This window comes from Pleurodeles waltl, chromosome 9 (genome assembly GCF_031143425.1).
Source record: "Pleurodeles waltl isolate 20211129_DDA chromosome 9, aPleWal1.hap1.20221129, whole genome shotgun sequence".
In the NCBI taxonomy this organism is placed as follows: Eukaryota; Metazoa; Chordata; class Amphibia; order Caudata; family Salamandridae; genus Pleurodeles; species Pleurodeles waltl.
In genome coordinates, this window is record NC_090448.1 from 179,521,557 (window position 1) to 179,536,762 (window position 15,206).

Below are 15,206 nucleotides of genomic sequence, written 5' to 3' on the forward strand. Positions count from 1 at the left end.
CATTTTTTTCGTGTTCATTTTGCAGTGCTGTGGTAATAGAACTGAATTTGACATTTCCACTCTGGTAATGAATGTGGACATGTGTATGTATTAGTGAGTGCAGTTGCTTTAAATAACGTCATTGATAATAAGTAGTTACTTACTATAACGTTATTGTGCCGAATTTATATATATGCATTCAATTTAAAGTTAAATATGTACTGAGTAATTTTTGTTCAGATGTTTCCATTATCTAACGGGTAAATCGCTAATTACATCCCAAAATACTTAAAATACTACAAGTTTCAAATAAATGTTTTAAGGTATATTCGACTGTTAAGAGACTGTAACAGACGGACGCAAACATTATTGTATTGTATATATATATATATATATATATATATATATATATATATATATATATATATATATACATATATATATATATATATATATACATATATATATATATATATATATATATATATATATATATATATATATATATATATATACATATATATATATATATATATATATATATAAGTCTGTAAAGTTCTATATGTTATCGCTTTTGTCATTTCCATTAAACTGATAGGTACTTTACTGGCACACTTTTCTAGTTGTTTAAAAATAACATATCGATGATTAAAAGTGGCAGAGACGGCTGCGAGTACGGGCGAGTGCGCCCTAGTGTGACTGTCCTGTACGCTGACGGACGCGCACGAGGCTCGCAGGTGCGCAGCCCTGCCTGCGTGTTGAGACCGCCGCCTGCTCAGCTTGTTGACTAGTTGCGCAGTGAGGCTGGTGACAGCCGCGCGTGCTGCTGGTGATCTGAGCTGCTGCACAGTGACCCTCCCTTGCCACATTATTCCTGCAGTGACTCCACGTGATGTCAGCTTCGTGCACGAGACGGGGATGTGGCGCTGGTGAAGATGCTGGCAATCACTAAGTGACAGTGCAGCCAGGCAGCCTCCCCTGAGCGCATCTCCTAGCAGCTCTGGTGGGACCAGGCACTTCCGACCCCCCCACCCCCCAGTCACGCTTTTCTTGTGAGGAACTGGGCAGTGGACGCAGATCTCTGGGCGCTCCCTTACAACGTCTGGCATGTCTGCTACTTTGTGTGCGCCACTTAATGAGCACTAATCGGGCCCCCCGGGTGGCATTGTTCCTGGATATGTTCATTTGAATGTAAATGGGTGGCACAGCGCGGGCTGGGTGCTGGGTGAAGTGGTGCGTGCACCGGCTTCCCCGGAATGCAGACTAGTTCACAGTGACCAAGGAACAAGTCCCTGCGAGGATGGCGAGCTCGGCGTCCCTGGAGCCCATCGTGGTGCCCTCCTGTCCCAGGCACGAGGGCAGGACCTCGGGCACCGGCACTCCCAAAACCTTGGCGTTCTCCATCGACAGGATCATGGCAAAGAGTGCGGAGCCCCGACTGGCCGCCTTCCACGAACACAGGCCGGGCACGGAGCCCGAGTCCAAGAAGGCGCCCAGCCTGTGTGCCCCTGTACCCTGCATGGTGCCCATGCAGCCCGTGGGATACGAGGTGCACCCCAAGTCTCTCCTGAACTACTCCGAGCTCTGGAAATCCAGTCTGAGGGGTGCCGTCTGCAGCTCGTTGTGCAAGTCAAACTGTGGCATCTGTTGCAAGGGCGACCTGAACATTGGCCAGTCCGTGTTGCCCACCAGCCGGGTCATCAAGCCGCAAGTGATAAACCAGACCGTGGGAATGCCCGCCAACGGGTCCCTGTACTACTTCAACTACGTTGACTCGTCGTACCACCCGCACGATCTCCTCAATGGACACTTGTTCCCTTCCGGCATATTGAACGCCCAGTCCCAGGCTTCCCTTTCCGCTCACCAGAAACTCCTTTTGTTGGAAAATGCCAAGTTAGCCAGCCTGGCTGCGGAGAAGTTCTCGAACCTTCAGTACCCGCATAAGGAGCGTCTCCCGGGGCAGCTGGACCAGGTGATGAAGGAGAACACGGCCTTCTCAGTGGACAGGAACGGGGTCAAAAGTCACAGCAAACTCAGCGCCACTGCCCCGGATGGGAAACCGAAGAACTTCACCTGTGAGGTGTGCGGCAAGGTAAGGACCTCCAGAGCAGTTCAGCTCCCTATGTGTCGGGTATAGTAAGGGACGCCAGGTCGGTGCTGCGGGTGCAGGGTAAGGACCTCCAGAGCAGTTCAGCTCCCTATGTGTCGGGTATAGTAAGGGACGCCAGGTCGGTGCTGCGGGTGCAGGGTAAGGGCCTCCAGAGCAGTTCAGGTCTCTGTGTGCCGGGTATAGCAAGGGACGCCAGGTCGGTGCTGCGGGTGCAGGGTAAGGGCCTCCAGAGCAGTTCAGCACACTGTGTACCGGCTATAGTAAGGGACGCCAGGTCGGTGCTGCGGGTGCAGGGTAAGGGCCTCCAGAGCAGTTCAGCTCTCTGTGTGCCGGGTATAGTAAGGGACGCCAGGTCGGTGCTGCGGGTGCAGGGTAAGGGCCTCCAGAGCAGTTCAGCACTCTGTGTACCGGGTATAGTAAGGGACGCCAGGTCAGGGCTCTGGGTGCAGGGTATCACAAGCCTCCCGCCGCCCAAGAGCAGGTTACTGAGTAAAGGGTATAGTAAGGGACCCCAGGTCAGGGCTCTGGGTGCAGGGTATCACAAGACTCCCGCCGCCCAAGAGCAGGTTACCGAGTAAAGGGTTTAGTAAGGGACGCAGCTTCGGTGACCTGGGTATAGAGCATGTTAAGGGCCACCAAACAGAGCAGTTCTCTAGGTAGGAGGTATATAGCACGGGACACCAGGTCAGTGCTCTGGGTACAGAGCATGGTAAGGGCTCACCAGAGCAGTAGGTAGGGTATATATCAGGAGACACCAGAGCAGCTCTCTGTGTTCAGGGTATAGCACAGGACGTGCAAGCCAGTGGTCTGGGTACAGAGCATGGTAAGGGCCATCCAGAGCAGCTCAGTTATCTGTGTACATGGTATATTAAGGGACATCAGGTCAGTGCTCTGGGTACAGAGCATGGTAAGGGCTCACCAGAGCAGTTCTGTAGGTAGGGTATATATATCAGGAGACACCAGAGCAGCTCTCTGTGTTCAGGGTATAGCACAGGACGGGCAAGCCAGTGGTCTGGGTACAGAGCATGGTAAGGGCCATCCAGAGCAGCTCAGTTCCCTGTGTACATGGTATATTAAGGGACATCAGGTCAGTGCTCTGGGAACAAAGCATTTTGAGGGCCCTCCAGAGCAATTCTTTGTGCGGGTAGAATAGTAAAAAATGCCCAGGTCAGTGTCCTCTTTGCAGGACATAGTAACGGGCCTGCAGCTCAGTGCTCTGGGTACAGAGTGTGGCAAGGGACCAGCAGAGCAGAAATAGGATATAGGATGGTTTCTGCGGATCAGCGCTCAGGCCCAGAAAACGCCATAAGCGCTTCGACGCCTCGTCAGGGGTAGTAAGCGCTATATAAATACGATTACAATACAATACAATAAGCGCAGTGTTTGGTAAGGGGCCACACGAGGGTTGTATAGAGTAAGTGGGAAGATGACCAGCACCTAGGGGTTCGGCTGTAAGCAAAGTGAGGCCCCGTGCATTGCAGGGAAACAGCAAGACCAGTGTTCTGAGCACAGGTGGTCGGAGCGCTCTAGACCAGTAAGGTATGACGGTGCATGACAAGGGATTAGTAGTTTCAAGTTCTGAGTACCCTGCTTGCTAAGGACACAGTAGATCAGTGCTCTGAGTAAAGTGAGTGTAGGGCAAGGTCTCGGCGCATCCATGCTCCAGGTCCAGTTTATGGTAAGTAAATAGTAGTCCAGCCTCTGAGTGCAGGGTTTGCTGAGGGGGACACTAGATCAGTGCTCTGAGTAAAGTGAGTGTACCGCAAGGAGTTAGCAGGTCACTGCTCGGGGTACAGTGCATTACAAGGACACCATCAGATCAGTGTTAGGGGAGAGTCAGGGACTAGCAAATCAGTGGTCTGGGTACAGTGTACGGTAATGGCATAGTAGACCAGAGCTCTGACCCTAGTATTTGTTAAGAGAACAACCGGTCAGTGCAATGAGTTCAGTTCAGATCAATGCCCTGTGTACAGTGTAATGTGTGGTTATGGACCAGCGGATCCAACCGAGCAGTGCAAGGCAGGACATCCACAGGTGCTAGTGCTGGGTACAACGCACAGGGAGGGGTCATTAGATTCTGGGGCGTCTTAAAAATACTGCTCTAAGATATAGCGCAGCTAAATAAAGCGTCTACACCTTGGATTGCGGGTCTGGTTCGCTCTGCATAGCTGGGCCTTGATTTAGGTAAGGGGGTGACATCGGTCAGGGCAATTCTTAAGGTGGAGAACCTTTGGCAGATGCTGCACAAGTGGCGGATATTGCGCATAAGGAGGATATTGCGCATCCACTGATTCCCAGATATTATACCCCACCGCCCTTCTCTAAACCAGACCCTAAATGTCCACTCTTCCCATGGGGGCAGTGGGACAAGTTATCCAATTTAAGAACGCTTCTTATACCTACCACACACTTGCTCAGCCCTCTACTCTTCCATCTCGAGAACCCTTCACACCTCACCACCCACCCCTCCATGCCTCCCTCATCATCCCAGCGCCGGTCCCAATCTTGGCACTAGCTCTAGCACCCCTTTCATCATTAGCTTTTTCTACCACTAGAAACCCATTCCTAGAAGACACTTAACGCCACCTCTGGCATTAGTGTCCCTGTAGCACCCCAGCCGCCTCTGGCACTCCTGCCTTCCACACTGCTCCACCCATAGCTGCCTTCCTAGCACAGCCTGGCAGCTTTCCATAGCACCTTACCCGAGCACCCTTGGCAGCTTCATCTCCAGCAGCCGGTCCGTCCAATCACACTGCCAATCCCTGTCCCAATCCCCAGGACCTCCTGCCCGTGGTGTTCTCCATCCTGATACCCCGCTGATGCCAGTTCCATGCCCATCCCTGGTGCTCTTCTCATACATAGAGCCCTTCCCATCCGGAGCACACTGCCCACCCCCGATACTATTCTTAAACAGAGTGGCCTTCCCGTCCTTAGCACAGTGTCCATCCCTGGTACTCCTTTTAACCATAGAACCCTTTCTGTCCTTAGCACACTGCCCATCCGGAGTACTTCTCTTAACTATGGAGCCCTTCCTATCAGGAGCGCACTGCCCATCACTGGTGCTCTACTCACACATATTGCCCTTTCTATCCGGAACACATTGCCCATTCCTGTCCCCTGCACACTGCCCACCTCTGGTACTCCTCTTAACCATAGAGCCCTTTCTGTCCTTAGCACACTGCCCAGTCCTAATCATAGTACCTTTCCCGTCATTAGTACCCTGGCTATCCCTGTGACCCCACTTCTTCCCTAGAACAGCTCACACACCCAGCACCGCTCCCACCCCTAGCACCGCTCTCATACCTAGTACTGCTCTCGCCACTAGTACCGCTCTTACCTCTAGCACCGCTCTCATACCTGGTAACACTCCCACCCTAGCACCGCTCACACCTCTAGTACTGCTCTCATACCGAGCACGCTCACACGCCTAGAACCCTTCAACCCCTAGCACCGCTCCCACACCTAGCACCGTTCTCATACCTAGTACTTCTCACATCCCTAGCACCATGCACCCCCCCTAGCACTTTTCTCATCCATACCATGGTTCACATCACTAGCAATGCCCTAATCTCCGACACGCTCCGTCCCCTGGACCCGCTCCGATCCCTAGCACCGCTCTTATACCCAGTGCTGCTCTCACCCCTATCACAGCTCCCACCCCAGCACTGCTCTCACCCCTAGCACCGCTCTCATACCTAATACTCCTCTCACCCTTAAAGCCGCTCTCACCTCTAGCACCACTCTCATACCTGCACAGCTCCCACACCTAGCACCGCTCTCATACCTAGGACTGCTCTCACCCGTATCACCGCTCTCATACCTAGTACTGCTTTCATCCCTAGCGTCGCTCACAACCCTAGCACCGCTCCCACACCAGCACCGCTCCCCTACCTAGTACTTCCCTCACCCCTAGCACCTCTCTCATACCTAGTATTGCTTTCACCCTTATCACCGCTCTCATATCTAGTACTGCTTTCACCCCAAGCACCGCTCTCACCCCAAGCACCGCTCTCACCCCAAGCACCGCTCTCATACAGACTACTGCTCTCAGCCCAGCACCCCTTTCATACCTATCATCGCTCACACCCCAAGCACCGCTCTCAGACATACATACTGCTTCTCTCACACCTAGCACAGCTCTCATACCTAATACTGCTTTCACCCCTAGCACCGCTCCCACCCCCAGCACCGCTCTCATAGCTAGTACTGCTCTCACACCTAGGAGCGCTCACACCCCTAGCTCCGCTCTCATACCCAGTACTGCTCTCACCCCCAGCGCCGCTCTCACCTCTAGCACCGCTCTCATACCTAGCACCACCCCCAGTCCTAGCGCCGTTCTCATACCTAGCATTGCTCACACCCCTAGCGGCGCTCTCAGCCCTAGCACCGCTCTCACCCCAGCGCCGCTCTCAGCCCTAGCACCGCTCTCACCCCAAGCACCGCTCTCACCCCAGCGCCGCTCTCACCCCAAGCACCGCTCTCACCCCAAGCACCGCTCTCACCCCAAGCACCGCTCTCATACAGACTACTGCTCTCAGCCCAGCACCCCTTTCATACCTATCATCGCTCACACCCCAAGCACCGCTCTCAGACATACATACTGCTTCTCTCACACCTAGCACAGCTCTCATACCTAATACTGCTTTGATCCCTAGCACCGCTCACACCCCTAGCGCTTCTCTCACCCCTGGCACCGCTCACTCCCCTAGCACCGCTCTCATACCTAGTACTGCTCTCACCCCTGGCACCCTCTCATACCTAGTACTTCTCTCACACCCAGCACCGCTCTCATACCTAGTACTCCTCTCACACCCAGCACCGCTCTCATACCTAGTACTCCTCTCACACCCAGCACCGCTCTCATACCTAGTACTCCTCTCACACCCAGCACCGCTCTCATACCTAGTACTTCTCTCACACCCAGCACCGCTCTCATACCTAGTACTTCTCTCACACCCAGCACCGCTCTCATACCTAGTACTCCTCTCACACCCAGCACCGCTCTCATACCTAGTACTCCTCTCACACCCAGCACCGCTCTCATACCTAGTACTCCTCTCACACCCAGCACCGCTCTCATACCTAGTACTCCTCTCACACCCAGCACCGCTCTCATACCTAGTACTCCTCTCACACCCAGCACCGCTCTCATACCTAGTACTCCTCTCACACCCAGCACCGCTCTCATACCTAGTACTCCTCTCACACCTAGCACCCTCTCATACCTAGTACTTCTCTCACACCCAGCACCGCTCTCATACCTAGTACTCCTCTCACACCCAGCACCGCTCTCATACCTAGTACTCCTCTCACACCTAGCACCCTCTCATACCTAGTACTCCTCTCACACCTAGCACCGCTCTCATACCTAGTACTCCTCTCACACCCAGCACCGCTCTCATACCTAGTACTCCTCTCACACCTAGCACCGCTCTCATACCTAGTACTCCTCTCACACCCAGCACCCTTGCTGACACATTGCCCATCGCTGCACCCCTACCCACAGCTGTTCAGTGAACCTCTGCCAGGCGGGCACCATCGAGCATTGGGTCCCAGGGCGCTCTTTAGTCTCTGTCTCAGGAATAGGCCACATGGAATAAAAGTGCGCAGCTTTAGAGACGTTTCGCTTTAAGATCACATCTTGTTTGATGAACATACTAAGAGAACCTGTCCTGGTCTGTAGGTGCGCAGTGTGTGCCCTGTCCTACGCCGTATCACGACATTTATTCGAACGCATTCACAATCGTTGAACGATAACTAGCAGAAAAAAATACTCTCCGTTTGTCTTTCTTCTTTTTGTAGGTTTTTAATGCACATTACAATTTAACCCGTCACATGCCAGTCCACACCGGTGCTCGACCGTTCGTCTGTAAAGTGTGTGGCAAAGGATTTCGACAAGCCAGCACTCTATGTCGGCACAAAATCATCCACACGCAGGTGAGTGCGCGCTGCGCGTGGAGATGCGCCATTGACGTCTTCATTGCGTGTTATATTTACCTGAAGGTGCTCACCTGTTCACAGGGACACGCCGATCTGCTTACATGAACAGAAGCCTCTCTCTAATCTGCAACCACGTCACGTTATTAACGTCAACGCTGTCACTTTGGAATTTGCGTATACTTATCGCTTACCCAGTAGCTCTTTTAGAGAAATATACACGCACCCCAATGTATTTAAGAATAAACCCTGTACAATTAAAAAGATCACATATTTGCATACACAGCTTCACTTACCTCAACGAGTACGGTTTTCATGTAAATTCACTTTTACTTGTATTGAAGTGTTCTCTTCTTTGCACATTGCTAGGTCGCTTTCAAGGGAACTCGCTTTTTACTTACGAACATTTTCTCACATTTTCACTAACGCGCTCTTAAGTAAATGAACCTACTGTCAGGATAATGTTAACAAACTCGATTGTTTTCTATAGAATGTGATTCTTTTTCTATGTTGACATGCTTTCATATGTGCGTAAACATGTTTTTTTGTTATCATAACATGCTCGAATTCACTCAACGGCTGTCTTTTCGACATGCAGATGTTCTTTTTAAAATGGACATGCGCCTCGTTTACTGAAATGTGTTCTCCAGCTTACAACATGCCGTCCTATTTATATGAAAATGTCTCGCGTTCAGGAGCATGCTCTTCTGTAGATGCACGTGGCTTTCTCGCACGAAAACGCGACCCCAATTAAATGTTCATTTCTCTTACTTAAATTACCAACTTTTTTTTGTTGATTTTAATTTACTAGTACCACGAGCACGTGCGTCTGTATAATAACACGTGTTAATATTTATATGAGTATGGTGAAATTCACATTTAAAAAAAAAAGTTTATACATGGACATGTCCTATTTACGCGAGCGTGCTATTACTACGAACATGTTAATTAATGTACAATTATATGCGCTCTCATTAACATGAACTCTCTGAAATTAAGAAAAACTTGATCTCGTTTGTCAAAATATTATCATAGAAAGGACATATTAATTGCACATGTATATCATGTGTCTGGAACATGGTAACGGAATGAACGCGTTATGTATATGCACTTCTTGCAGTTTACAAAAACATACTACAATTTACAAACTCTGCTCGTATTTTCCCACAAACTCCTAAAATAAAAACGGTAGTTACATGAACATGCTGTCTGCATTGAACTTGTTAGTTAAATACGTAAGTTAATTACTCAATCGTGCTGAAATTTACATGTGCCGCAATTTATAAAACATACTCCAGGTTTTCGCCAACATACCCCTAACATGACCACATTCGATGTGTAAACAAAACGGACACTGTTAATTGCACGAACACGTTGCAGGCACGAGCGCGCGCCTACATACTTGGCACGTGATTTACACAAACGCGCTCTTTTAGCTCCGCGAGGAATCTGCGTATTTACTTAATCGGACGCGGCACATAAAAAGACGCCCGTCTTGGTTTGCGCGGGAGCACGCGGCTCCTTACTTAACGCTGCAGTACACGCTCAGACAAACGAAAACAATCTCTAACAACCCCTTCTTTGGTATCTCGCCTTCCTCTCCAGGAAAAACCCCACAAGTGCAACCAGTGCGGCAAGGCGTTCAACCGGAGCTCCACCCTCAACACGCACATCCGCATTCACGCTGGCTACAAGCCCTTCGTCTGCGAGTTTTGTGGCAAGGGCTTCCACCAGAAAGGTGAGTGCAGTGACACGGCGTGAACTGACCTGGGTGTGCGACCGGGGGACAGGGATGTGGCCGTCTTTGAAAATGTAAAATGTTGCAAAGAACCGCTTTTAAATGAGAAAAAGGCCGACCAAGTAAATCCGAACTTTGCAGAGAACGTGCTCTGTGTGAGCGCCCGCGCGGGTTATTACACCAGTTTAATTAAGCGCTATTTTTATTGCAGTCTTTAAGCGCACACCCTTAAATTCACTTTCCTGCTGGCATACATGATTTGAAATTAACACTCGAGTGTGCGCTCAAGTATGTTTTGTGTGTGAGGTAGATGTAGGTAAGAAAGAGTGTTTACCGTAAACAGAGCGAGAAGGAAGAATGCCAATAACATGTCTGCGAAACTGTTTTAGTGTGGGAAGGGGGCGATAAAGGAGAAAATATAGACTCGAAGGAGGGGGGGGGCGAGAAACACGGGAGATGTGGAAAAAATACTATATAATACTCTGCACACCTGCATTACTGCTTAATGCCGTGGCACGTTCACGTATTTGTTTTAATAAAATATATTTAAACAAAACCAGGATGAAAACGTTTACATTTGTGCGGTATGGTAAAATCACACAGAAGGGACCTATTATTATTAAAATAGTTATTTCCCTGTGTAAAGTAACTGTTAAACATGACATCTGTAAGCAAGTGAAAGTGTTTCTGGCATGTGAATTTTGCTGAATTCTGGTAGTTAATTTGGCCTTTGCATTATATTATTAAATGTGTGCTTCCTAGTACAGATGCTGTATCTCATGTGTTCTTTGGGCCACATTTATTTTCAGTGCTAGGGCGATGTGGATATAATATAATATATATAGATGGTTAGATTAGAACTATTTTCTTAAAGCGACTTTCTGACGGCGTGAATCTGAAATGTTTGTATATTTACGTCTGTGTATTGTAGCAGGGTTCGTGGATGTGGGATGTTTTTGTTTTTTTAAGAAAATGGGTTGTAATGCGTGACTCTGCGAGCCCAACTCCCGGCGGGGGTAAAGGGGTGGGGGCGTTATGATGAACTCTAGCGTCTGAAAGAGGTACCCACCCTCCCTGTCACTTCCATTAACTTCTTCGGAAGTTTCATGTCCACACACTCGGACAGCAAACATGTTAATCATCTCTACGTTGATGTACAAAAAAAGTAATTGAAGGGACGTGTACGAGTGGTGCGTAGATGTTCCGATTTACTGCTTGCATGAATATAGTGTAGACACGTCCCTGCTGCAAGCACACATATCTTCCTTGTGCACATAATATGATATATGCACACACATCTGTTGCATTCCTTGTCACTCATCTTGCGGTAGGATTGTTCATGTCCTGTTGTGGTGCTTAATCCTCCATTTCACTAGTTAGGGAAATTGCCTGCTCCTTTGAATTAAGTTTTCCTCATGTTAGCTTGCACATATTAAAGAGAATTATAGCCTGAAATGGAGGCCAGTAAATAGGAAATGCCAGTTTTGCTCTAATGTCAGCCTAGGTTTTCCGGGTCACAACACTGGGCCTCTCTTTAATTTCTTAATCTGGCCGTTGCTGCCTCTAAAGCTTGATGCAGACCGAGTTTGACAACTTCCTGACTCTCGCTTGTAGGACGCGGCCTAACAAGGCCGGGGCCAGGCCCCCTCGCCTCAGCCCACCAGCTAACCCTGCTTGTCCTTTCTCTCCCCCTTTAGGGAATTACAAGAACCACAAACTGACGCACAGCGGCGAGAAACAGTATAAGTGCACCATCTGCAACAAGGCCTTCCACCAGATTTATAACCTGACTTTCCACATGCACACGCACAACGACAAGAAGCCCTTCACGTGTGTCACGTGCGGCAAAGGATTCTGCAGGAACTTTGATTTAAAGAAACACGTGAGGAAGCTTCACGACAGCGTTTCAAGTGCAGCCTCAGCTACTAAAGAACTTTCCAGGACTGGCCAGAGCTGAGGACCCCCGAGCCTAGGACCCCAGAGCTAAGGCCTATGAACCGAGGAGCACATAGCAGAGGAGTAAACAGCAAAGGCCCCGGAGACGCGAGCCAAGACTTAAGGGCTCCACATGCAGGGAGTCCAGCGCTGAGGGTCACAGAGGCTGGTTGCCCAGACCTAATGGCCAGTGGTGTATCGTAAAATGGTGCCCCCTCCTGCAGAATGTGAAGCTGGGCCCCTGCGTCTGCTATATCTCACAAATATTCATTGGCCTTGGGTGGGATGGGCCCCCTATGAAAGCTTGTGAGGCCCCTGAAGGACTGAACGCTGCAGGGGGCTGCATTACACTTCCACTAAAGGCCCCAGAGGAGCAGAGCCCCAGAGATAATGGCTCCAGTGCTGAGGCACTCAGAGATAATGACCTCAGAGACACCCCCACCTCCCGAACTAAGTGCTACAGAGACAGGAGCCCCGAGACAATGACCCCAGAGATAAGTCCCCCAGAAGTAAGGACCCCATACTGAAAGCTCCAGGAGCTAATGAGCCTAAAGCTGTCTCCTCATAGATAAGGACCCTAGAACGCAGTGCCTTCACTGCTGAGAATTCAAGACCTTAAGTCCCCCAAATCCAATAACCCTACAGCTAGGACTTCCTAGAGATGAGGATTCCAGAACTTAGGGCCCTCGGAGCTGATGGCCCCAAAGCTGAAGGACCAAGAACCAACAAACCTAAAGCTAGACCTCTAGAGAAATAAGGACCCCAAAACTCAGGACCCTCGGAGCTGGGAACCCCAAAGCTGAAGGTCCAGGAGCCATAGACTATACAGCTAGGCATCCAGAGAAATAAGGACCCCAGAATTCCGGGTCTTCAGAGTTGGAAACCCCAAAGCTGAAGGCCCAGGAGCCATCGACCATAAAGCTAAACACCCAGAGAGATAAGGACCCCAGAACTCAAGGCCCTGAGAGTTGGGAACCCCAGAACTGAAGGCCCAGGAACCAACAATCCTAAAGCTAGGCCTAGAGTCTGCCTTTGTCAGGATAGTGTCATGGGCAGAAAGAAGTTTGGCACCCTCGCTACTGCTGGTGAATAAAATGTGGCAGCATGGGGCCCTTTTGGGTTCTGTGTGTTCACATCGGAGTTGTGACTGGCTTCTGAGCATATACCTCTCTGCAACTCCTGAACTCACCTGAATCTCGGAGAGATTAGCTCCTCACATTGATGCCAGCTTGTTTGTTGGGAGGGAGTGGGTGTTGTTGATAGCGTTTGGCAGCACAGGATGAGAGAGAGGTGGGAAGACAAGAAGGCAGGCTGAGGGGGATGTCAAAAACAACACCTGCAGCATGTTAAATAATGAGTGAAAGCACTTTAAAGTCAATTACTGAAGCCAGGTGATAGGGGCCCTGTTGTCTGCATGACTTTAATGCAGGCGTTCCCTACCTTCCTGTGAGGATTAGAAACACAGCCTCTGTCCAGCTTTCTTATGCCAAAAGCCAGCCCAGTGTAGGCCTCCCCAGAGATAAGGAACCCAGAACTCCGGATCCTCAGAGCTGGAAACCCAAAAGCAGAAGGCCCAGGAGCCAACAACCCTCAAGGGAGGCCTTCTCAGAGATAAGGACCCCAGCACTCAAGGTCCTCAGAGCTGAGAACCCGGGAGCCCAAGGCCCAGAAGCCAATGACCCTAAAGGTACTTCTCCCCAGAGATAAGGACCCGAGAACCAGGGCCCTCAGAGCTTATGCTAAGGACCTCAGTGTTCATGTCACTAAAGCCAAAGAGCCCGTAGCTGAGGACCTCAGATCTAAGGGCAGTGGTGCTGACAACTTCACAGCTATAAATCAGCTATGCAGTTCATAGAGCTGAAGTACCCAGATCAGAGGTATCCTAGTCGAGGATCCTAGTTCTGATGCCACAGTTTAGGGGTCACCATATCAGAGAACTCCATTGGCAACAGCTCAAGAGCTTACACCCCAGAGTTTGCAAGCAGTCTGAAATGAAGTCCCCAGTGCTGGAGTCACAAGAGCTTACATCCCAGCGGTCTGAAGGCCTCGCTGGTCTAGCTCTTTGAGGCAAGCACCCAGGGCATCGGGGCCTATGACCTTCGTACCGCAGAGCTGCAGCCTCAGTGCTGAGGGGCATCATGCTGGCAACCACACAGCTGTGAGCAGTAGACCCCCTGAACAACCAAACTGAGTTCCTGAGTGGTGAGAACCGCAGAAAGTTGAGGATCCCAGTAATAAGAACCTGAAAGCTGAAGAGGCCATTTCTGATGACCCCAGACCTGATTACCTCTGTTCATCACCCTAAATATGACTGTCCCTGGACCAGAGGACCCAAGAGCTAAAGCCCAGCAGATTATCAATCCAGATTCTAATGTTTATAACAGACCTTGGGAGCAGTGTGTACAAAAACACAGGCCCGATTCGTGACGCACTCATGACACCGGATATGTAAAATATATGACAGAAGTGTGTTCTTTATACATTTATGTACATTGCTAATTTAATGTAGATTTTAAGTAATAAATTTGTAAAACAATAAAAATGAAATTTGGAGAAAGACAGTTTTTGTGAGCAAACGAAGAATCCCTCTGGGTGATTGGCTGGAAACCAGTAACAGCAATTTGGACTTCTGGTGGCTCTGAGAGTTAAACAAGTCTTAGTACGGCAGACTGGTTTGTGTGTCGTGAGGTTTATTCTCTATCATTTTACTCGGCAACAAGAAACATTTCTTAAAATCCAGGATACCTGTATTTCGTTGTCGGAATTCTTCCTTTCTTTCCTGTGTCACAATTAGCATGCTAGACAATAATTGCACCAGGGGGAGGGGCTGCTGAAATACAATTAGCAGTTTCCGAAGCATTGTTCCTTTTATTTCCAGAGGCACAAATTAATTTTACTACATTCACATGAGCGTGCCTATCTGTTTAGCATTCACCGAAAAACCGCTTAAAGCGCCGGCTGTGGAGTCTGAGCAAACTTTCCGCTTGAAGATTCAAGATCACCCGCCTACCGATCTTCTCATGCCTGTCTCGTGTCAGAGTGGACAGGGCGAGAGAAAATCCACTGTAGAAAAATATGAGTCCAATGCTTTGGATAAGGCGCTGCTTATAAAATCTATCTATCTATCTAATCATTCAACTAGCTGTATGGCAACCGACTTTATTCAATGCAGTGTATATGTAGCTGTCAAACTGTCCCCGAGCGCATCCGAGCTCAGGGGAACTGGGATGGATTTCTAGGACAAGCACTCCAGTAGGCTAGGCCAGCCCTTCAGACCGTCCCTCCATTCGCCCCAAAGAGATATGGTCTCCTGGCTGGATTGTTCCGTCGTAATCCCGGCTTCGACAATCGGCTCCAAGAAAACGTATGATTCTTGGCAATTCACTTAAACCGTCCAGCGCCTCAAACAAATCAATGCAACTACACAGTCTGGTACCTAGAACCTTCAAACTTAGGCCCCACCCAGCATCACATACTAGCTCCTGGGAAAATCGGTTTTAATCAGAC

The 15,206-nt window shown here is 49.5% G+C and overlaps 1 protein-coding gene across 1 annotated transcript; it reads left to right on the forward strand.

The window, feature by feature from the left end:
* Window positions 1-841: 841 nt before the first annotated feature.
* FEZF2 (FEZ family zinc finger 2) lies at window positions 842-14,258 on the forward strand. Its single transcript, XM_069206534.1, has 4 exons — window positions 842-2,071; window positions 7,892-8,026; window positions 9,632-9,764; window positions 11,462-14,258. Exons 1-4 carry the CDS (start codon window positions 1,280-1,282, stop codon window positions 11,719-11,721), a joined length of 1,320 nt encoding a protein of 439 aa, XP_069062635.1. The 5' UTR covers window positions 842-1,279; the 3' UTR covers window positions 11,722-14,258.
* The last annotated feature ends 948 nt before the right edge of the window (window positions 14,259-15,206 follow it).

Bases quoted from the DNA above. Each gene is read 5' to 3' on its own strand.
- FEZF2 (XM_069206534.1), top strand. From the start codon at position 1,280: ATGGCGAGCTCGGCGTCCCTGGAGCCCATCGTGGTGCCCTCCTGTCCC. The intron at 2,072-7,891 runs GTAAGGACCTCC...TTCTTTTTGTAG, and splicing joins CCTGTGAGGTGTGCGGCAAG to GTTTTTAATGCACATTACAA. The intron at 8,027-9,631 runs GTGAGTGCGCGC...CTTCCTCTCCAG, and splicing joins ACAAAATCATCCACACGCAG to GAAAAACCCCACAAGTGCAA.